Below are 25526 nucleotides of genomic sequence, written 5' to 3' on the forward strand. Positions count from 1 at the left end.
TTTACTTATTCAGACAAATATTTCAAATTCCCTATGGGAATCAACATCTGTATCATCTGATGGCTAAGCAGGCATCAGTTTTTGAAAATGAGACAAAGTCTCTCATAGTGCATTGGCACTGCCGGTGGCTGCAAGTAGCCTACCTCAGTGGCCTCCCTGGTAGCATTTGATTTCACCTCGCACCCGGCCTTCCTCTTCAAGCTATATTTCTTTGCTCTTCCTCTCTCCTACATCTGGTTTATCTCCTCCTTTCTCAGCAACCGCACGACCCAGATCTCCATCAACCTCTCACACTTGGTGTCACACAAGGCTCTCCACTCTCCTCCCTCCTCTTTATCCTATTTGTAGCAGATATACCCCTGCCTCCAACCCCGATCCAACTTCTTCAATTTGCGGATGGCACAGCCATCCTCACCCCCTCTACCCCCATTAAATCTATTAACCGTACCGTCCAACCTTACCTAGACACCATTTCCTGGTGTGACCGGTGGCACCTTAAACTCAACCCATCTAAAACCCAATACCTCCTATTTCGCCGCAAACGCCGGAGATTCAGCAGCACCCGTGATCCCCACAAGCTCCACCTTCGAATCCGTGATACCCCCGTCCGCACTCAGTCCATCCTAAAATACCTAGGAATCCATTTCGATGAACACCTAACCTTTCGTCCCCACTTTCTCCACCTCAAAATCAAGACCGCCGCCCGCACCCGGTTGGTCCGACGGTTAGGCGGCGCTCGTTGGGGTCTTAACTCCTCTCTACTGCTCTTCACCTACAAGTCCTTTGTTCGTTCCCTCATTACCTACGGCCTCATTTCCTGGGCAGCTGTCGCCCACTCGAATCCTACCTTGTACCGCCCACTCCTTTCCCTAGAACGTTGCCTTGTCCATCATGCCCTACGTCTCCCCTTCCTCTTCCACACGTCCGACATCTATGATATCTTCCCCTTTCCCAAACTGGATTCCTTCGTCCTCATCCATTTCAACGAGTGTCCTTCGCACCCTCAACCGAGCCCATCCTCCCCTAATCCAACTCCTTAATGGCCCACGCTCTCCTTTCCCAATATTCATCCAGTCCCCTCTTCACCTTTTTCGTTCCCTTCCCCCACCCTAGGGTGGTGGCCGACCGAGGCCTGTGACGGGACCCTCATTCTAGATTTCCTCCTTGTTGCCTTACCACCCTCAGCAACAATAACACCAACAACTAAGCATTCTCTTTCACCTCCCATTATAATTATCATCATCTTGAGCATGAGGTTGCGTCGGCGTCCCCCTTCTTATACACATCTCATTTACAATGTGACTCCTTAATGCATGTTCACCTCATCAAACAACCATCATTTGTATACAGAATATTACAGCAATATTCCATCCAATCACTATAATTTATACTTATGTTTAATCAAAAAAGAATGTGTACACGTCCAACTACTAATATAATTGTTATAGGATTTCCCGTCCATTACCATACTCCGTGTTATATGTTTCTACATTATATACTTCTGCCAAACTAGCATTATATTAATAATTCATGTATGATAGTAAAAAACGTATGTCTTGTCCAAGTCCCTATCAAATAAGTTCATCGTGTACTTTGTCCCCATATAATAAATATTCCCTCAGTTATGTTAATGTCCATTCCACCTCCCACCACTCTTGAAATCACTCAGTACCCATCCTACATATCCCTCACTCCCACTCAAAGTCTTCATCTCCTGGCCAGACAGAAGGCGTTCCCTTATAGGTGGCCCGCCCTGCCCCTTCAGGGTGGGGAATGAATACTTTAGTAGATAGGTACATGGATAGCCTCCACGGGGTCGGTAGATGCAGAGTGGGTCTTGGCCCATAAGTGGCCACGGCTAGTCCGTGGCCCAACAGCTCTGCACTCTGACCGGCCAACCGAGCAGAGCAGGGGTGCCCACGGCTCTACCATGGCTCTACGCCTCTGCATTTGGGAGACGGGACAGGTCTGGACCTCACGGCTGGCCCCAACTTTCGGCTGTCCTGAGAATGGTTTTCCGTGGTTTTCCGTTATCCTGCACTAAAGCAAATGCCGGGACAGTTCCTAGTATACACCATGGCCGCCAACCCACTCACCTTCTCAGAGCACTCCTTCACCGAAACAAATCACCCGGCCTGAGAGACGGCGTCACCGTCTAAGAGGCCCGCCTCCCCCTTCAGGGGAGGAATGAAAACGTGTTGGTAGTAGCTGGGGCCTCCATGGTATGCACTAGCCATGCGTCTTGGAAGGTGTGCTATTTACCAGCTGATGAGCCCAACTTAGTACAATGGGGCGAAACCCTGGCAACCAGAAATGGGTTAGCTGGAAAATTTACAATATCCAATAACGGACTTAAATGTAACGATATTGGTGTTATAAATTTACTCATTCAGGACAAATAATTCAAGTTCCCTATGGTAATCAGTATCTGTATCAGACGTACATTTTGTAAACTCCCTCGCAAACCTAATAGGGTTTGGTTCGGAAGAGAAGGGAAGTATTAAAAACTCCAGCTAGCAGCTCCATGAACGCCACTACACACTCCCAACTTGAAGGTGAATGTGTACACATCATCGGGGCCGAAAGGAAATTATAGTTGACCACGGCATTCCAAACGTAATCAGCAAACGTCTGAGTATGTGCATTCATTAAAACTGCAGTAAGATACTTTTTCCCCGGCTATATAACTTTTCGAAGTATTTCTTCTGCGTTATCATGAGCTGTTGAGTAGTCAACTGGAAGGCCGGCTTGATCAGCAACAGCTCCGCCATAAGCTGTCATAGACAGCCTAAAGGTCACTGAAGAGGCATCGTAGTGAAACGGGGAGTGGCATTACCAGCGTCGCTCATACCTCAGTCATTTATATGTTGTGAAAGCCAAGGATGAGACTGAGACAGGTCAATTAAAGTAACAACATTATTCCAGCCCACACTAGAAGACATAGTGCACTGTAAACACTAGATCTCGCCAGCAAAGGCACCATTATCATTTGCAAGTTTCAAAAGATCTAACTTTTTACTGAGTATAGACTGTCAAGATACGGCTATTTTCTTGCTGGTTTTTACTACGAGTGGAGTAAATTTATTCCAAATGAATGCTCGACTTAGAACATGGCTGCACGTAAATCTAGGCAATATTACTTCTAAGCCTTTAACGATTGCCTGTTACAAAGCAAATGCAGTGCTCGGCTTCGTACATTTCCTCAATTACTCTGAATGCATTATATCTATGAATGAAATACGTACGGGAATTTCATAAAAGCGAATACATGTGACATTAGTTAATGATTAATGTAAAAAAAAAATCACATATAGCGTCGGGCAGAATTCATCGTCGTATAGTATAGCAAGAAGGAACAGAGTCTGTTTCAAATTGGCTCAAATGGGTAAAAGAAACAAAGCACTAGTACTTGCAATAAAATATGTTAAATATGTTCAAATTGACAATAAAATTAACATATCAGAAGACAGCGAGTACACCAGTAACGCATCCAGGCCACGCTATTTCATTTTAAACCATCATATTAGTCTATTACCAAAGAATACAAACGCCTTAATGTCCGAATTTCTTCATGAAGATTCATTCAGTGTAGTAATTATTGATCTCTAGCATTCTTAACTACAAACAGACTTTATTGGGATAGAATCCCGCAAACTTGAACACATTAGGCGAATGTCTTGCCCCCATTCTCTCAGCCGGTCGCATTGACTACATTTCTTTGGAAGTCGGGTATTTTTGCATTCTAAAGATAATATTTAGTAAAGTTGATTTTTCTTTATTTTTGTAAGAATTGATGGTTTTCGGCTCCATGGCTAAGTGGTCTGTGCCATGGTCTACGGGAACTGACGCCCCAGTTTCGGTTCTCGGCTGTATTATGGGGATTTTATTCGTAAACAGTTCGTTTCTTTGGCTCCGGGACTCATCTCACACAACAATATCCTCCATCACAAAAAAAGAGTTCTCAATACACGGCACATGCCATCCACCCTCATCGGAGGGTCTACCTTACAAGGGTGGTAGTATTCGGCTGAAATAGCCACACGAAATGACAGCATTATAGTAGATACGGTTAAAATAAGGGAGTTACGAAAACAGTCAGGTCAAGAAACAAGTTCTTGACGACGACGACGATGATGATGATTTGTAAGAGAGCAGTCATTACTCCGCTAGAAATATATCATCATCTCACAATTACTTTTAACATTCATCTTTTTTTAATACTTTGTCCTCAGGGACATACTCTAGGTGGGGAAAGTCGAAATAAATATAAAATGAGAAAGTGAAATATCCGAGGGGAACATGGTAACCTTACACCTTGAATTCTCTTTCTTTCTTTCTTTCTTTCTTTCTTTCTTTCTTAGCCGATTTTCGCACACCTTGGTGATATGTGTCACACATGTGGAATAGCCCTAGTTTTACGTGTGCCAGGATCATCACTTAAGTTTATCCTATCCTACCTCCCTTGGCCAACTCTCATTCTCTAGAGACCCCGACACAGATTTGCGACACGGAGGGAGTCTTTAATTTTCGCGCCCTTCCTGGCCCCTCCCTTCCCTTTCCCGATGTCTTCATTCTTTGAAGGCCCTGAAGATGGTTTTCCGTGGTTTCCCATTTTCACACCAGGCAAATGCCGGAGCTGTACCTTAATTAAGGCCACGGCCGCTTCTTTCCACTTCCTAGGCCTTTCCTCTCTCATCGTCGCCGTAAGACATATCTGTGTCGGTGCGACGTAAAACAAAATAGCAAAAAAAAAAAAAAAAAGCATTCTTTGAAGGGACGGACCTCTTTCAATTTTGCCTGTTTTATGTTAAGAGGGTTACCTAATTATACTTCTCTTCTACATAATAATCAACACCGCGTGGTAGTTGGCTTTATGTTCAGCTGCTTTGTGTGTATATGAATGGTGTGTATAAAACAGTCCTAAAATCAGAGGAATAAACTAGACTTATCTAAAATCCCCAGACCGGCCGGGAATCGAATCTAGAATCCTTCGAATCGAAGATCACTATGCTGACCAATCAGCTAAGAATCTGGATTCAATCGGAACTCCCACTTCTACAAGAATAGGTCTGATGCTCACGCCAAGCTCCTAAGGGAGATTACAATAAGATACTGAGATGCGTAAGTGGTTTACATTATGGAAATTTCCTCTGTTTCATTTACTAATTACGATCATGAAGCCTGTGAATTTAATAATAACATTGGACGTGACATTAAATTAGACGCTCTGGAACTAGTGGTATGATAGTCCTCCCTCACAGCATTCTCCTACAACAAATATGAAACAATCGCTCTTCGAATGGTGGAGTTTTTGAACTGCGCAGCTACAATAATAAATGTGTTCAGAGTATGTGTGTAAAACTAGGAATACGCCTGGTAATGTTACAGGGGCTGCCATACTGTACCGCATTACCAAACAGGCAGAGTAGTCACCGGCCTATGGGCCCCACACATTTTAGGGGCCCCGCGACAACGGAATGAAATAACGCTGACTTTAAGTTTGAAGGAAAATGACAATCATACTTTTCTTAAACTGTGTCCAAAAGATAGAAAAAATGAAAAATCCAAAGAAAGGACATTTTTACATCTCCAAAGAGAAAAATTCTATGCTACCTTTAATGTGCTTATTAACAATTTGAAGTACATTAACAATAGACATAAGGTTCGCATTACACTTTCTCTTACATTCGGGAGATAGTGGGTTCAAACACCACTGTTGGTAGCTCTGAAGATGGTTTTTCAATTTTATACCAGCAAATGCTGGGGCTGTACGTTAATCAAGGCTATCGACACTACCTTCCTACTCCCAGTCCTTTCCTATCCCATCGTCGCCATAATATCTATCTGTTTCGGCGTGACGTAAAGTAAATTGTAATGAAAAAAATACAATTTCTCTTCGAAGCACTTTTTCTGTCAGTTGTCAATATTTGCAACCTAACTCTTCACAAATTAGAAACCTTAACTTAAAAAAAAAGGCAACGATAATTCGTCAATACTAATGCTATTGATTGTACGCCGCACTAACTACTTTCACCATTTTCGAAGAAGCCGATATGCCGAAATTTTGTATCGCTGGAGTTATTTTACGTGGTAGTAGGTCTAACAACATGAAGTTGACGTATTTTAGCTCCTTTAAATACCACCGGACCGAGCCAGTTCATAAATCCTGCACTCTCACCATCTGAGCCAGTCAACCCGGCGATAAATCTTTAAAACATATTATGACAGCGTTTAGAACTTTTAGATGTCTCGCGATCTCGAAGTGAATGAACAGTTTATAAATTAAAACTTTGAAAAATTATCATTGATCTTATTTGACTCAATATCGACTGAACTCGTTTTTCAATTACAGTCACTGAATAATACAACTTCAAAATTAATGGACTTCAACACACACACACACACACACACACACATATCTATATATATATATATATATATATATATATACTAATTGAAAATTAATATTTTAAGTTTTGTTGGTTTATTATTCATATTTTAAATTTGTGTTTAATAATATTCTGTAATATTAATAGGCCTAATATTCTATATTTGTTGTTAAACAACATGTATTCATTTGTTAAATAAGATTAATAAGTCTTAATGTTTGTTTTCTAGTACAATTGGTTTATTAAAATTAAAAATTAAATTACTAGGAGTTATTTTACAAGCCGGGCCCCCTAGATTTCGATTGCCTAGAGGCCTCCACAGGGTTTAATCAGGGACCACTGGCATAGCAGTAGAATGGACAAGGAGCTCGAGCAAAACTTCTAGGATGATGGCCGTCCAGGCTTGACAACAATGATAATGGAATCTCTATGATCTTAGTTGCCTCACGAGGTATTTATTTTAGGCTAATGCACTGCCATGTAAGCTACGGTGTTTGGTATCTAAACTTGAAAATGCTTTCAGTATATGGATGGTTCCTTACCAGCTCGATCTCCAGCTCCTCCACGTCATCTTCTACGGTCGTTCTGAAGGTGTTCCTAAACCTCTCCCATACCCAAGACATGAGGAGAACCAATCAGAACCTGGCACAGACACCAGGTAGTCGAGACCCGCACAGCACAGGCATAATCTAAATCTTCACTTAGAAGACAATTTAACATGAAAATAGTTCTTTATTATTACTTTCCACTTGATTCCTTTTAAGTTCAGCGTTGTTTGTCCAGTTAGCAGTAAAACACAGGGAAGTAACACGTTTTCATTTCTATTTAAAACAGTTCTTAGCGAACAGTTCTAAAACGGAATTCATTCCAGTTTTCCACAGTATCATGGCTACATAGTCTTACGCAAACCATTGTTCTATACAATAAAATGATATGATGGCATCACGAACACTTCAGTCAGTAAACATACAACAAAGAAAAATTTCTCTTAAGTCGAATAAATTTACTGTGTACTTTCCCCGTCCAAAATTCCGATGTTCGGAGAGCTTAATAGACATTTTCATTGAACGTCATTTATTTCGTACCCCAGAAACAGTCAACCTGTCTCTATTTCGTAATTCAATCACTGAAATATTCAAAGATCATGGTTGAAAAGAGAAAGTTTTCAAACAGACTTTTCCGGTCTTACGCAATGTAAATAACTCTAAAAGTCACTGATAATAAGTGCCATCACTCACAACCAGAATAGTGGTGAAGAGAAAGTTCAGAAAAGGAGAAAAATGAAGAAAGTAGTCATGCACGAAAGTTTTGGAACAGTTTCCTCTTTGTCCTTATGTTTGACACAGCACACAGCACACGGTTTTCATACCTTTGTGATGCTCGCTAGGCTCAATGTACTCGTTCACTTTGTACTGGCCGGTAATTGGAATGTCTGAAGTCGACCGGACAGTGGCGTGTTCGATCGGCGCAGAAGGCCGTGCGCTGGCTTGTGGGAGGAAACCTTGGCCATTGTCCGTCAGTGGTGGTGTGATTCTCTCCTTCTGTCTCTTGTTGAAATATTCAAACGAACGACACTAATTTCACAATTACAAGTTTTATTTTTAGCCTGTCTGATTTACAATCAGAAAGTGAAGTACATCTTTTAGGAGTCACTCTACCCCTCTTATAACAACGCTCACTAAAGTAGAATGTCGCGTGTTCAAATCGGGCAGAAGTAGTCGGATTTTTGAAGAGCGGAAGAAGTCCATTTGACACTCCATGTCGTGCGATATCGGCACGCAGAAGATCTGTTGTGATAGATTTCGTGTCTAGTCGACAAAACCACTCTAATGCAGCCTACATTGTGTCAAATCAACATGCCTGAATAATAATAATAATAATAATAATAATAATAATAATAATAATAATAATAATATTGTTTTTACGCCCCATTAATTACTTTTGAAGGTTTTCACCGAGGTATCGAAATTTTGTCCCATAGGAGTTCTTTTACGTATTAGTAAACCTACTGCCACGCGGCTGACTTATTTGAGCACCTACAAATACCACCGGACTGATTCAGGATCGAACCTGCCATGTTGGGGTCAGGAGGCCAGCGCCTCCCCCGCCTGAGCCATTCAGCCAGGCATTATTATTTATTATTATTATTAATACAGAGTTGGACAAATAATAATAATAATAATAATAATAATAATAATATAATAATAATATTAATAATAATGTCGCGTGGGGGTTTCAGCCTGTTCCCCTATCGGGCGCGTCCCGGGTGGTGGATCGGGAGGCTCGCCGGACTTGTCCGGAGGGTTTGAGGGAAATAAAATACCTCTCGTGGACCAATAACAGGCACAGCTCGCGAACGTCTTCAGCAACCTCTGAAGCTCACTACTTCAGTTGTAACCATGACACCGACATAGATCGATGTCCCCAATACTTTTAACTTGATAGCATGATGGAATCAACCTACAATAGAACTACCCCAGGCCCTAGTAGACATACTAGTTTTTCTCGGTCATCGGATTCTGGGGGACCGAGAATATCATGCGGGAATGTATCGGAGCTTCCCAAATCTCTTCGCCCAAAATGCAAAACTTTCTTTGGTAGTCTAAACATCAACACACTTCGGAAAACTGGGAAGTTGAAACAATTAACAGACATGTTAGATAACTTAAACATCCAAATTTTAGCACTTCAGGAAACCAGATACATGAATGAAAATCATTTTGACTCAGGAAATTATAGAATTTACAAAGGCAAGCCAGCAATCTCCCTTCATAAGAGACCATTACAATTTGGCACAGGATTCGCTGTAAGAAGAAACATTGTAAACTCAGTACTTAACTTTTCTTCGCCTTCTGAAAGAATTTCAACACTATCCATTAAATCAGGAAACAAAGCTTATACATTAATTAATGCACATGCACCCACCAATAACTACAATCAAAAAAATCCACAAATGGTGGAAGACTTCTGGGAACTGCTAGAAGAAACTACAGCCACAGTTCCAAGTCATCACATAAAAATTCTGTTAGAAGATTTCAATGCCCAAATTGGTAGGGAAAAGAAATTCAGGACCATTGTAGGACTATACCCAGCGCACAATAGAACTAATAAAAATGGAGAGGGATTAATTGATTTTTGCAAAAAATTTTGATCTCAAATTAATGTCAACACCTTTCCGGGCGCTTCCACACAAGAAAACAACCTGGAGATCCCCAAATTTCTCTCTTGGGAGAATTTCAACTAGATCATGTGGCTATTTCCAAGAAAAATCAAAAAGAAATTATGAATGTTAAAGTTAAAAAAGGGATCATTGACTCTGACCACCATCTATCCTTAATCAAGGTCAAATTTCAACCAAACAGGTCCAAACCCAGAATAACAAAAAACCTGCGTGTCGATCCGGAATTTCTTAAACAGAACTCTAGTACTTTCAATGAAAGTATTCCTACTCACAATCCTTCGAACTGGTTAGAACTCAAAGACATACTTTTGAAGGCTTCTCGAAATGTTGGCACACCACCCAGGAAACGCAAACATAGGTGGTGGAATGAAACCTGCGACAAGGCCATAAACTTTAGAACTAAAGCCTGGCAGAATTGGAATTCTCATAAAACTGAACAAACCTGGCAGGAATTCACCAAAATATAGAAACAAACATAAAAAGTTATCAGGTCTGAAAAATGCAAATACGAACACTACACATTGGCAGAAATTGAACAAGTTTTTACAAAAAACAATACACGAAACTTCTACAAAACTTTCAGAGAAGAATTATCAAGTTATCAGGCACCTGGTCTTTGCTTCAAACGCCCAGATGGGACATTGGAAACGAATAATCAATAGAACTGCAAACTCCTAGCAGCTTAATTCCAGGATCTTCTAAACTGTAAATCCCCTAAAGAACAACTCACCTTTGAAAAACCCTTATCTAATCAAGATTCAGAACCCCCAACACTGGAAGAAGTCAAAGAAATAATCCATGGACTCAAATATAATAAAGTCCCGGGGGAAGAGGGTATAATTGCCAAAATGCTGAAGATAGGAGGTGATAGCGTAGCCCGGAAAATCCACTCGATTCTTGAAAACATCTGGATCACTGAAGAAATTCCGGAAGATTGGAAATGTGCGCTAATCCATCCACTACACAAGAAAGGGGATAAAACGAGCTTGATACCAGTTGCTTACAAAAATTTTTCCAAAGCCTTGCTCACTAGACTTGAGAAACAAACAGACCATCTAATTGGTTGAATACCAGGCAGGTTTCCGAAAAGGAAGATCTTGTACAGAACAAATCCTTAATCTCAAAACTATCCTCCAAATGCGCAAAACCAGACAAACAGTAGATTTCAGAAAAGCATATGACTCTATAGACCGCGAAACACTTTTCAATACTCTAGAAGAATTTCAAGTGGATAAAAAAACAAGAGAATTAATCAAACCAACATTAACTGGCACAACTTCAAAAGTTAAATTCCTAGGCGAAATATCTGAGCCTTTTCCTGTTAACACCGGGGTCCGTCAAGGGGATGGTTTATCGCCGTTACTGTTTAATTTGGTACTTGGGAAAGTAATCAGGACCTGGGAAATGGAAACTAAAGGAATAACCCTTGGAAGACTACGTAAAGACAGAATTCACGTGCAATGTCTGGCCTTTGGTGATGACATAGCAATCCTTTCCAATAATAGGTATGAAGCAATTCATTCCATTGAAAAATTGCATGAAATTGCCATCAAAACGGGACTTCAAATTTCATATGAGAAAACTCAGTACATGGAAGGAGCCTCACGATACTTAGATGGACAACCTATGATAAATAAATTCGGCAAAATTGTTCAAGTGAACCAATTTAAATATTTGGGAGAAACTATTCAGCCCTCTGGTTTAAACCGCGAAGCAAATAAAGAAAGAATTTCCAAATTACAGAAAGCATGCAGGATCACTTGGAACAGGTATAATAAAAAATCAATATCTCGGAATGCAAAACTTATACACTATAACGCAGTGATCAAAACTGAAGCGTTATATGCCTCAGAACCCTTAATCATTGGTGGTTGACCTTTAACCAAAGAGATTGAGAAATAAGAAAGGAAAATTTTACGAAAATTTTTTGGCCCAGTTTGTATAGATGGAATATGGAGAGAAAAATCATCCCAGGAGATATATTGTCATTCTGAAAAAAATTCTCACTCTTTTCGGAAAAGACGATTGAAATTTTATGGACACATTATCAGAATGAACATTAACAGGTTAACTAAAAGAATTTTCAACCTGGCCCTTTCGTCTAAAACCGAGAACAGCTGGCTTCGTGAAATTGAAACAGATCTCCAGGAAATCAACATCTCAGAAGACATTGTACAGGACAGATGTAAATTCAGAACCAAAATCGACAATCACCACTTTGAAGACAAACCCAACACCAGAGCTACTATAACTTGGACAGAAGAACGAAGGAAGAAGCTCAACGAGACGATGAAGAGATTTTGGGAGGAAAAGAAGGCCAACACATCAGCTAAGCAAGTTCAACCGTGCTCCTGAGTAGGGCATAACGATGTAAATAATAATAATAATAATAATAATAATAATAATAATAATGTAATTTGCTTTACGTCCCACTAACTACTTTTTCGGAGACGTCGATATGCCGGAATTTTGTCCCGCAGGAGTTCTTTTACTTGCCAGTAAATCTGCCGACACGAGGCTGACGTATTTGAGCACCTTCAAATACCACCGAACTGAGCCCGGCTTGAACATTGCCATTAGCTTTTCACGGTTGGAATCCCGGCCTATGCATATGGAATTATTGAAATGAAATGATGTCACTTCCTTGTGATTTGAATTCCACGTAAAATTAGACTTTTACAACATCACAAGCTTCGATTCGCACAGGAGTGTCCTTGACTCGTACAGGCAATATCCACAGTTCGTTTATTAAACAGCCGTAACCGCACACACAGTACAAGAACACACTGTAATTAAGACACACTTGTCAGTCAAGGAATGCACCAGATCGCTTCTCCTCTCATCTGTTGGTCGCACTAACGTTCTTTATTATTTTTCATTCTCGAAGATGCAACACTGTCGCCCCACAATTGTGTACTCCTTCACTCACAACATTGCAAATGGAATAAAATATTGAACGAAGGAAACAATATTATCAATAGTTTCATTACAGTTGATGTTCGAATACCCTCCCCCCCCTCCTTCTACTTCGACCGAGCTCGACAGCTGCAGTCGCTTAAGTGCGGCCAGTATCCAGTAATCGGGAGATAGTGGGTTCGAGTCCCACTGTCGGCAGCCCTGAAGATGGTTTTCCGTGGTTTCCCATTTTCACACCAGGCAAATGCCGGGGCTGTACCTTAATGAAGGCCACGGCCCTTCCAGTTCTCAGGCGTTTCCTATCCCGTCGTCGCCATAAGACCTTTCTGTGTTGGTGCGACATAAAGCAAAAAAAAGTAGCGTCTACTTCGATACACAGTTCACAACGGTGTAGTAGTGAGTTTTGGTCTCTGTTCAGGATGTGTGGTGTGTCGTGAACGACCTGGAAAGCTGCCTGTATTCTTGGTACAAGGGGTTCGCATAGTAGTCAATTTGTGCCGAACAGACTGTACACTGCCTACTGGGGCTGGAAGCGACTATGCGAAACGAACGAGAAACTTGTGCATTCGTTTCTGTCTCCCACTTCCCACTTCCCCTCTCTCACGTCTGACGCACAGCAACAGGCAGCGGCGGACTCTCTGCCATAGCAAATAGGGTAAGGTGGTACATTTTCGATCAAAATGTAATTAATCATACTCTCACACTTCATTTGATGTACTATCAGCATTGTTTTACATTGAAAATGAAGTAGCCACCTTAAACAGTGCCACACATTATTAATAATAGTATTTAAATAAGCCTTCATTATAAAAATTATATGAAACAAAAGAGCCTGTTTTTTATCGTATTGCCGGGCTGAGTGGCTCAGACGGTTAAGGCTCTGGCCTTCTGACCCCAACTTGGCAGGTTCGATCCTGGCTCAGTCCGGTAGTATTTGAAGGTGCTCAAATACGTCAGCCTCGTGTCGGTAGATTTACTGGCACATAAAAGAACTCCTGCGGGACTAAATTCCGGCACCTCGGCGTCTCCGAAAACCGTAAAACAAATAACATTATTAATTTTATCGCATTTGTACCACTGGTGGTACAATTATGATCACACTAAGTACAATTTGGATCACACACATTTTCCATACTCAAAATATCTCTTTCCTTTTCCCTCAACAAATATTCATGATACCACGCATTATCGTCCTGGCACTGAATCCATGGTTCTTTTAACACGTAATTCTCACAGTTATTATCCGGATGACAAAATCCACAGTGGTTGTCTTTCGAATGCTCTCGTTGAGATGTATCATCTTGAAGATTTGGTGATCCTGACATGGCTGTTATCTTTTGATTTATTTTTGTGCTATTGTCATTCTTAAAAAGAGATTTTTAACTTAACAATGTGAAAATACTGACCTGATATTAAATGGGATTAAGATATTACCTTTCACATTTTTTGACTTGGTTTTCTTTTTAGATGATGGTATTTTTCATAAATTTCTCGGGTGATACAGTGCTTGTAACATTAAAAGTTGACGTTGAAGCGGTTTCCATAATGGTTGAAGTATCTGGTGTTTAATTAGTAATGAATTGCAGTCATTCGTTATATTCGGCGACAGGATGATGATGCATTTTGGGTTGACTGTTTGAAGGAGTATCAGGAATTTTAGGCAACGCTATTGTTTCCCCGATAACCAACTGGCTGTAGGTCAATGAAGGTGTATAATTGATCATTTCATATAAACTTTCTTCTCTGATGTTCTGTGCGGCATATGCAGTGAGAAAACATGTATGATCGAATTTTTACCATTCCATGTGATCGAAAATGTACCCCATGTACTTCAACAAGGGATCCATAGACTTGTTACAGAGAAATAGAATTGATTATGCTTGCAGTATCATACTCCCGACCTGAGGTTCATAGAGATATGGCGTTATTACAAATAGCACTTTACACTTCAAGAAAAGGTCCCAGAGCTTAGCTATGACAGCTTCAAACTTATAACAACGTGAAATGCAATGAAATGAAGCATCGCTCACCTTGCAATGTAAAGTCAGCAGTTTCTTGCAAACTAGTAGGTAAGGGTTCATTCTGCCCGAAGGCAGCTCCGAACCACCGCAGAGGTGTGCTTGAGCCGGAGTTTACGTATGGTAGGGTGGCCAGTTACTTTCCGCTCCTCCATTCCCTTGCCCCCCCCACCAACAGCGCGTTGCAACCCATCCACTTCTTGACCACGCCCAATGTTGTTTAACTTCGGAAAACTAGTAGAAACATATGTATTATTTTTCACATTCTCAAAGAAACTTCTTCACTCTTCCCACAGCCGGTCACACGTAAGTAGTACTAACATTGAGAAATGAAATACAGTGGTTTTTCTAAGTTTGATCGGAATTGTACTTATATCGAGATTGTACCACTCTACCCTACGGCAAGTTCGTCAGTTTGAATCGCACGTCCGTAAGTAAGTAACCTCATTTTCTTGAAAATAAAAATTTTCTCCGCCAATCCGATTGTACCATCGTTCGTAACATAACAGGAAGAGCATCCCTGACTTCTTTTTTTTTTCCTTATAGTTCTGATACATCCTGTATTGTGTTGTTTAAGCTGTACAATCGTTAGTGCCGATGGAAACTCAGGGATGGAAGCTGCAATGGGTGCATGAAACGATCACAGCTGCGAATAACACTTGCATTATAACAGGAAGCCTCTGAACAGGTATCGATTTTGAACATTTCATGTGGTATACTGGTGCGTTCTGTTCCTGTATGTTTTCCATGATCATTGTGCTATGTAAGGTTGTAGAAAATAAGTTCTTACAGGGAAATAAACTGTTTCCGGACCCATGTCCTTATACCATATTTCCTTCTGTGTGTGAGGAATGTGATCTGGAAATTTTGCCGCATCCTATATATGCAGAAGTTAGTTTATGGAAAACTTTCAAACCTGCAAATGTAATGGCTTTCATCTATTTCGATAGAATTTGAAGTCCACATCTCTATTATTTTAATACACTTGCCTTTTCTCGCGGAAAGTATCTATGACGCATTTAATTATATGTACAGCATCTGTAAAGGCCCGAAGTGTTCTACTTTCACCAAAAGGGTCAGGAATAGCGAATATGACCTTCCTTTCTTTCCCATAGATTTCTAAACATTTAAACACCCTTTCATTAGACTAACTTCCTTCTGGGGTGAAATCAATTATTCTAGCGCCAATTTTCTCCATACCGAGCTCGATAGCTACTGTCGCTTAAGTGCGGCCAGTATCTAGTATGTGGGAGATAGTGGGTTCGAACCCCACTGTCGGCAGTCCTAAAGATGGTTTTCCATGGTTTCCCATTTTAACATCAGATACATGCTGAGGCTGTACCTTAATTAAGGCTACGGGCGTTTTCTTCCCGCTCCTATCCCTTTCCTATCACATCGTCACCATAAGACGGTGCGACGTAAAGCAACTAGTAAAAAAATTTGCTTCAATTGTAATACCACCTGGATTAAAATTAGTAACAAAATATCACTAGGTGTGGAATTTTGGCCTGTGTAAACAGTAACCCGTGGAGCCCCATTATGCAATAGGGCCACAAACATGAACACCAATGCATGATTTGAGAGGTTGTTTTCCCGTGTTCTTGGATGTGTTCTCCAAATCACACGCTCTTTACTTTCACTTCACAGGAATACACGATTCTTACATTCTTCTCTTCACCAAAGGGCATTAATAAACATACGCATATTACACTACAGTTACCAACCCTCTAGCAACGGTGCTACCTGTAGCGGACGACTCACCGCAGTCCCTACACTGGCCAAAAGAAAAAAAATTAAATGCTCACACTTTCTCTTCTACTCGCTATGCAAAATAGTAAAAGGTAGGCTGTCGGATGTGCGGTTAAATCCTGGCTTCCTCCCACACTCGCACTACCTGCCCTTTACAAGTCAATGCTGAGAACACTTGTCACTTACCAACCGGCTCAGAATATCACCACTAAATCTCTTCATCGAGAGCTTTTTAATAACGTTGATTTGCTATTTCCTTTCCTTTTTCTAATTGAAATCTTAACAGTCGAAAGGTAACAAAGTGCCAATTTGTTCTAAATTTTGGATTTATTTCTAGAAAGGTGCAAACATCAGAGCTAGGGTCTAGAGCAAGCGATTCCAACTGATGTGCTCCCACGGCCCCGGCCCGCCCCGGCAGCAGCCCCAGTGATGTGCTATAGCACCGTTGAGGTAGAGCGGGAAGGAGGGGAAGTGGCAGAGGCAGAACCACAGGTCGCCAAGTCAGCGCGCAGCTTATGAAAACAATTATTATTTATGAAAGTTCTGTGAACACATAAACACACAATTCATTCTGTACATACTTTGCGTTTGCCTTAATATACATTTAGCGTTCAAGTCGATTGTTGACATCGTTTTGCGGCAACTAATTTACCGATAATGGGTACAATCGATTTGACAGTATAAACTCTAAGTACAGCCTCTAAGACAACATCAGAGAGAGAAGTACTAGTTCTCCATTTATTTAAATTCAGATTTAAAAAAAAAAAAAACATCTGTTCGCATGCATACGTTGTACCGAACCTTGACGTAAATTTTAAGGCAACTGCTTGAAGTTTTGGAAATTCTTGTGGCTGAAGACGTTTGTAAAAGAATATTAAACCACCGCTGTAGTGGTAGTACCTGTCCTTTAGGATTGCGTCGAACTCTAGTCTTATCAGCTCTGTTTGGAAATATGATGGTGATTTTTTCAAGACGTGCTGAAAATGGGGTCATAAATATTTCAAGTTGAGGTGCCATATCATTCATTTCTTTGAATCGGGCATTGAGTTCAGAGTGCAAAGTCTGTAACGACGTCTGATAGTCTACAAGATTTTCATAAGTAGACAAACGTTAAGTTCCTGTACATGACGAGAGATGGTTTGTTTTGACAAGCTTCTCACCTCAAAGTGAGCCACAGCGCGTGGATTCAGTACTTCAGAGCACTCTATTAATCATTCTATTACAAATTCACCATCAGTAAAGGGTCGCCCACTTTTTGCAATACAGAGCAACAATAGCCCATAACGTGCTCGAGCTGCGCCTTCTAAACTGTTGGGTTCAAGTATCTGTGAGATAGGGAGATAAAATAATTAAAATAATTATCTTTGTGGGTTTTTCTTCCAATAGGTCTTAATGGCGACGATGGGATAGTGAAAGGCTAGGAATGGGAAGGAATCAGCCGTGGCCTTAATTAAAGAGCAGCCCCGGCGTTTTCTTGGTTTGAAAATGGGAAACCACGGAAAACCATCTTCAGCGCTGCCGACAGTGGGATTCGAACCCACTATCCCGCGGATTCAAGCTCACAGTTGAGCGCCCCTAAACGCGCTGCTAACTCGCCGGTGTGTTTTCTTAGTATCACATCTAAGTCTAATTCTAAGCAGTTCTTAATAATACAAAACCGAAAACGAAAACAAATCTCCTAAATTGCATGTAAAACAATTCCTAATGAGTAAGTTATTACGTATCTCTGAAGAACTTGGCAATTCCGATTTTAACTTAGCAATTTCTTCGGTTCTTGTCGCGCCAACAATGTCATCACAGGTGGAAACATGTTTATTGAGGTAGTATCGTCGCACGGTTGAAGACTTTCCTCTTGAAATGACATGGCAAATTAAACATTGAGCTTAACGAAGGAGGAACCAACTGCTCCATTGTCTGTTCTATCGAATATATTCTACTGAGAATGACACACATACAGAGAGAATGAGAATGAATGTACTGTCTCTTACGTACACATGCACCGACCACTGCGTGGCGAAGGAGAGGAACGGTGCTGCTGAGTGGCGTGCTGATGCGCCCCAGCACTAAGTGCTCGAGTTGGATAGGCCTGGTCTAGAGGAAAGAGTAAATAGTTTTTATGTATAGCAAAAGATAGCTATGGTGCTAAGTCCCCAAGTGCTCACATATGAAAGGTGCAACGTGTCATTTACTTCTTTTAATTAGTGTCCATATTTTTGTTTACAAGTTGCTTTACGACAGAGATAGGTCTTATGGTGACGGTGGGATAGGAAAGGGAAGAAAGCGGCCGTGGCCTTAATTAAGCATTTGCCTGGTGTGAAAATCGGAATGCTCCGAAAGTCATCACTCACCAGCTTCCATACTGTCACAGGCATGGATGAGACTGGGTCTACGGTAGAAGCTCCATTTTGGTCTGTTCTGTGACACGAGGCAGATGCAAAAGTACTGCATCCGTCAATAAATAGCAGTAGGTGGAATCAATAACTTACTATTAATAACTTTGGCACTTTGTGCCTTCGCTACTAATAAGCAGTGGAAGTATGCTGATGGTCTAAAAATACTGAAAATGATCAATAAAATTCCCTTACAATTATGAAAAAAGCTATAAAATTGGTAAAAAAAGATTTTAAAACATTGGACCAAAGCTGAATTGTGGTGACTGTGTAACAGTGGTTTTACAAATAATATACTATATCCCTGTCCTATTCACTGCACAGCTCGTGTTTTTACAGAAATAATTACCTCCTAATTTATTTGGAAGTCCGTACAAATACGGACATAATGATTTGCTGGATGGCCTTGAGGTATGCGAGGGTGAATGACTGGCTGTAGGGGCGGGTGCGAAGGCTGGTCCACATATCCTGAAAACACAAGATTCACAGGTTTAAATTATTTCCTTACCCTTTCTTAGTCACCAGTAACTGCTGGCCAGTTTGCTTGGTATGAAGATATTTAGTAAATTTAACTAACTATATTCGAGAAATATTTATAATTTTTTATTGTTGTCACTTGCGGACTTGTATCAGACTGACAACAAGAAATACATCCAAAAATTAAAAATATTTTAAAATGATCTAAAGATGTTCCCCAAATTGACGTAAAACCTCCTTGAAAGTTGAAATAACGACTCATCACCCCATATCGGCAAAAAATGCAAAATAACGCAAAATAAAAAGTGCTGTTATCGTTTGTTATACTGCAGAATGAATTTCTATACTACTGAGCAACGTCCTAGTAGGAATGGGGAAAGATGACATTTCAACAACATCCGCCCCTACTGATAACTATCCAATTGTAACAGTGAACGCTAATAACATTTATATCGATAAATTATGAAGTTGTAATATGATTCTCACAAACTATAAGGAAGGCTGGCGACCATCATACAGTAAGTTTCCCTATTTTGTTTCCTGTATCAGAGTTGCCATATCGCGGATGTTGAACCTCTACGTACCGAGCTCGATAGCTGCAGTCGCTTCCTTCCCACTCCTAGCCCTTCCCTGTTCCATCGTCGCCATAAGACCTATCTGTGTCGGTGCGACGTAAAGTAACTAGCAGAAAAAAAAAGAACCTCTACGTCCAGAATAATCTTATGCACTCACTTCTGTGATATCAGGCTGTATTTGTATTGTGACTGAAACAGGCCGCTTTTCTGAGTTTTGCAAGGGTTAACACTTCACATGATATCCCGGCTCGACAGATGACGTGGTCTACCCATGGGATCGTGAACATTCTGCGGCATATCCACATTTCAAAGGTTCATTGACAAAGCCACTAGTGTCCATCCTAGACACCGTAAAGCAGTACCAGTAACACAACGACAAGTTTCCAGTCGGAGGTCACGACTTTATATCCTCCTGTGGGTGGGGGCGGTATCTCACGCACGGTATCCTCTGCCTGTCGTAAGAGGCCAGTAAAAGAGGTCCCAGGGGCTCTAAACTTGGGAGCGTGGGTTTCGACCACGAGGCCCTTGGCTTAGTCCTGGCATTGCTTCCACTTACTTGTGCCAGGCTCCTCACATTCACCTATCTTATCTGACCTCCCATTGTCAACTCTTGTTCTTTTCTGACCCCGACAGTATTACGTACGGAGGTCTAGGGAGTCTTTCACTTTCACTTTCACTTTCACTTTCACGCCCTTCGAGGCCCTTGTCCTTCTTTGGCTGACACCTTCATTTATCGAAGTGTCAGACCCCTTGCATTATTTTCTTCTGATTAGTGTTATATAGAGGATGGTTGCCTAGTTGTACTTCCTCTTAAATCAATAATCACCACCACCACCATTCACGATTTTAAACAAGATATTTCAGTTTCAGAAACACACTTTTTGCGACGCTAGTTCTAATTTCTATTTCTACACCCAGATCTCATTCCTATGTTAACCAGTATCCGAAGTGGGCCTACTTGAATTTTGATACGTAAGTCTTGCGAGTAAGGAGACGAGTTGTTCGGCTAAGCGGTATGTTCCGAGTTGTTAGTGGAGAAATGGCGTGGAATGACATTAGTAGACGAATATGTTTGAGTTTTCTTTTTCAAGTCGGAAAGATCACATCTGAAGATAACTGGAATTAAAGAGGGCAAATTGGGACAAGTACTCGTTTATAGGAAGAGGAGTTAAGGATTGGAATAATTTAGCAAGGGAGATGTTCAATAATTTTCCAAAATTAATTGCATCTTAAGAAATGACTAGGTAAACAACAGGCAAGGAATCTGCCACCTGGCTGACTGCCCTAAATGCAGACTCGTGATTGAGGTACCCGTTTAATAGTTTTAGCGTTGAAGATTTTCTTCTTGTCGAGTACCATGAAATTAGTTTTATGAATGTTTACTTTGGGACCAAACTCCTTGCTTACTTCGTTGATGCTGTTCAGAAGGAATTAAGGTCATCTACGGGAGCGGGTTGGCCCTGAGATTCGGCAGCCCGGAAAATGCTTTTCCGAGGATTCCCATTCTTACACCACGCAAATGATAGGGATGTACTGCACCCATCAGATCCCCTATCTGTGTCGGTGTGACGTAAAGCAAATTATATAAAAAAGATCTAAACTGTCAGCAAATGTCACAATCTTACCTGGATAGCGGATGATGTTTATTTGCTTCCTTTTGGTCTTCATTTGCCATCTTCATCAAGGGAAGTTCGAAAAATGGTTTCAGTAGATTAGTAAAAAAAAAAAAGAAATGGAGAGAGGATACAACCTTGTCTCATACCTTGATACTACGATCGGCGTTACAGAAATGTTGCAAAGTCTGGGCTGGGAAGACTTAGGCGAAAGGAGACGAGCTGCTCGACTAAGTACTGTTTCGACCTGTCAGTGGGGAGATGGCGTGTAATGGCATTAGTAGACGAATTAGAGAGCTATCTTTAAAAGTAGAAAAACCGAGCTCGATAGCTGCAGTCGCTTAAGTGCGGCCAGTATCCAGTATTCGGGAGATAGTAGGTTCGAAGCCCATTATCGGCAGCCTTGAAAATGGTTTTCAGTGGTTTCCCATTTTCACACCAGGCAAATGCTGGGGCTGTACCTTAATTAAGGCCACGGCCGCTTCCTTCCCACTCCTAGCCATTTCCAGTCCCATCGTCGCCATAAGACCTATCTGTGTCGGTGCGACGTAAAGTCACTAGCAAAAAAAAAAAAAAAAAAAAAAAAGTGGAAAAGATCACAATATGAAGTTGGAATTCAAGGGGACAAATTGGGGCAAATTTTCGTTTATAGGAAGGAGAGTTAGGGATTGGAATAACTTACCAAGGGAGATGTTCAATACATTTCCAATTTATTTGATATCATTTAAGAAAAGGCTAGGGAAACAACATATCTGAATGCAGACGAAACCATCATCATAGCATCGAGCGCCAGGGAAATGGAGATTATCATGGACCGTCTGACAAGAGCCAGCGGGGAGTCTGGAATGAAGATCAACGTTGACAAGACAAAGGTCATGATCATGGACCGGGCAAACAACTTGCCATACTTCAAACAAATAGGAGGGTTTGAGATGGTGAGCAGATTCTTTTGTCTCGGCACCCTGATAACGAACAAAGAGGCTGCTTGGATGAGATCAGGAGATGCCTTGCAATGGCACGCAATGTGACGGCGAAGATGATGACGATCTGGAAAGACAGAGCCTTCACTAACAACACCAAACTCAGGCTGGTAAATATTGTTTTTCCCCATCGCCACATACGCATCTAAACAATTGTTGTTGTCGTTGTTGTTGGATAATTATATTTTAACTTTATTAAAGCTAATAGGAAGAAGACTGAAGAGCTGGAAATGTGGGTGTACCGCCGAGTTCTAAGAGTATCCTGGATCGAGCACCGAACGAACACTTCTCTCCTAGAAGAGTTCAAGATCAAGGCCAGGCTCATGAAGAGAAGATTAGCCAGGCCTATTTGCGATACTTTGGCCACATATCAAGGAGGGCTGGAGATATGGAAAACTGAACGTGGAGGGCAAAGTGCAAGGAACAAGGACCCGAGGAAGAGCTCCTGCAAGGTGGATTACCGAGCTCGATAGCTGCAGTCGCTTAAGTGCGGCCAGTATCCAGTAATCGGGAGATAGTGGGTTCGAGCCCCACTGTCGGCAGCCCTGAAGATGGTTTTCCGTGGTTTCCGATTTTCACACCAGGCAAATGCCGAGGCTGTACCTTACTTCAGGCCACAGCCGCTTCCTTCCACTTCCTAGCCCTTTTCTATCCCATCGTCGCCGTAAGACATATCTGTGTCGGTGCGACGTAAAGTAAATAGCAAGGTGGATTGACCAAATGTGAGGGAGTTGTTCGGAAGGTCTGTACATCAAGCGACGCATCTAGCACAGGATAGAAGAGCATGGCAAAAACTATGCAGCCTCATATGACATGCCATACACCCTGTGAAGAGTAAAAATAAAATGTCGTATGGCTTTTAGTGCCGGAACATCCCAGGACGGGTTCGGCTCGCCAAGTGCAGGTATTTCTATTTGACACCCGTAGGTGACCTGCGCGTCGTGATGAGGATGAAATGATGATGAATACAACACATACACCCAGCCCCCGTGCCATTGGAATTAACCAATTAAGGTTAAAATCCCTGACCCAGCCGGGAATCGAACCCGGGACCCTCTGAACCTAAGGCCAGTACGCTGACCGTTCAGCCAACGAGTCGGACCCTGTGAAAAGTAGATGGATAGCAGAGAGATGTCGCGCCTCTTTGCTGGTGATTGCGTCATATGCCGGGAGATAAAGACACAGGAATCTAGAAGAACTAGAACTAGCCTGTATGGTCTTTATAAGAGCTATACGGGGAAGGGCTGCCTGGAGTAGTATTAGGAATAGGTTGGAACCTCCCTCGTACTTATCGAAAAATGATCGCAAGCATAAAATTAGGGACAGAAACCAGCGTGTGGATGTGGACAAGTTTTCCTTCGTAAACAGGACCATAAGGGATTGGAATACAACTACAGCAATCTTTGATAGATTCTCTTTCGGTATCAAAACGTTTAAGAAGATCATAAGTGCTAGTGTAAAATTAATAGTAAAGGTTGTAAATGACGGACACTGAATTTGTGATTTTCTGCTGCATTTAGAATGTTAAACTAGTAGTATTTCTGGTAATATTTTCTTTCCATGGAATTGCTTGTTGTACTCTTGTTGTTGTTGGGTGGTTATATTTTAATTTTACTTTATTATCACACTACTGTGAGTGACCATATACGCCGGAATATTTCCCAATTGCGATGTATTTGTTAATAATAATAATAATAATAATAATAATAATAATAATATTTTAACCTAACGTGGTTAATTCTCGTGGCTCGGGAACTCAGTGTTTGTGCTGTCTCCAGTATCCCTGGAACTCACACACAACACTATCCTGCATCACAATAAGACGCGGTTTCCTATATATGGCAGATGCCGCCAAACTTCTTCTGATGGTCTGCCTTACAAGGCCTACACCACGAAATTATTATACTACAGTATCTAACAACTACCTTAAAGTAAATCGTCTGTACAGTACTTTTTACAAAGGCTGAAAATTTAATAAGACGCCATTAAGATGAGTTAAAAAGGACTGTTCCGGGTGGTCGACAAAAATAATTTACAATGAAATCTCTCCCTTCATGATACCCTGTGGGTGGGGGACGCAGACTACACCCACGGAATCCCCTGCCTGTTGTAAGAGGCGACCAAAGGTGGCGACCAAGGGATGATGACATTAGAACCATGAAATTACTTGTTATTCGAACCATTGCGTGCGGAACACTATGGGTTGACGTTACTTGCAACTAGTACCATCTTGCGAGGGTCTACGTTATATAGCAGCGGAAGATGATGGGTTTGAGTGTTGCTTGTGAAGGAGATCATCATGTGTATTCCACTAGGTCCGTTCTACTTTGTTCAGTATGATTTGCGTTACCTATGGTTAGTGTCACTTTATGTACAACACCATGGGTCCATGTTGCCTGCGGTTAGTACTACTATGTGAGAAACACCACGGGAATAGCGGGGCCCGTAATTAGTACCATTATTTGAGAAAAACCATTGGTCTGCGTTGCCAGAGAGTGGTATTACGATGTGAGGAACACCATGGGTTTACGTTGCCTGCGGGCGTTGCCATAATGTGTGATGAACTGTGGGCCTGCATTTCCTATGATTAGTACCACTATGTGAGTGACCCCATGAGTATGCGTGGCCTGTGATTAGTTCCATCAAATGAGGAACACCACGGGAATACCGGCGTCCGTGATTAGTATACCTAGGTGAGGAGCACCATGGGTCTGCGTTGCTTGTGAGTGGTGCCCTTAAGTTCAAAACACCATGGGTTTGTGCTACCGGTGATTGGTGCCATGGTGTGTGACATACCATGGGTTCCATTACCTGTGATTAGTACCACCATGTGAAAAACACCATGAGTCTACGTAACCTGTGATTAGTACCAGTGTAGGAGGAACACCATGGTTCTGTTTTACTAGTGATTAGTACCATTGTGCCAACAGCCGTTGCCGTGTTGAAACACCGGATCCCATGAGATCTCCGAAGTTGAGCAACATTGGGCGTGGTCAAGATTTGGATGGGTTGCCACGCGCTGTTGGCGGGGGGTAAGGGAATGGAGGAGCGGAAAGGAACTGGCCACTCTACCGTACGTAAACTCCGGCTCAGGCGCAACTCTGTGGAGGTTCGGACCTGCATTCGGGCAGAATACACCCTTACCTTAATACCAATGTGAGTGGCTGGTGACCTGGATTTTGGACCCCTTTAGATACTAAGCACCATCCCAGTAATTAAGACATTGTGAACTGGATCC

The 25526-nt window shown here is 41.6% G+C and overlaps 2 protein-coding genes across 2 annotated transcripts in view; one reads left to right on the forward strand and one right to left on the reverse strand.

The window, feature by feature from the left end:
- The window catches only part of LOC136857112 (probable E3 ubiquitin-protein ligase HECTD2), a 236724-nt gene extending 229712 nt beyond the window's left edge, over nt 1-7012 (reverse strand). The window contains exon 1 of the mRNA XM_068225060.1: nt 6936-7012. Within this exon, the coding sequence (XP_068081161.1) occupies nt 6936-7012 (77 nt within the window). The remainder of the gene's footprint in view (nt 1-6935) is intronic.
- The window catches only part of LOC136857113 (heat shock 70 kDa protein 12A), a 560524-nt gene that overhangs the window by 199419 nt on the left and 335579 nt on the right, over nt 1-25526 (forward strand). The window lies entirely within an intron of this gene.

The sequence above is a fragment of the Anabrus simplex genome, chromosome 1 (genome assembly GCF_040414725.1).
Source record: "Anabrus simplex isolate iqAnaSimp1 chromosome 1, ASM4041472v1, whole genome shotgun sequence".
Lineage (NCBI taxonomy): Eukaryota > Metazoa > Arthropoda > Insecta > Orthoptera > Tettigoniidae > Anabrus > Anabrus simplex.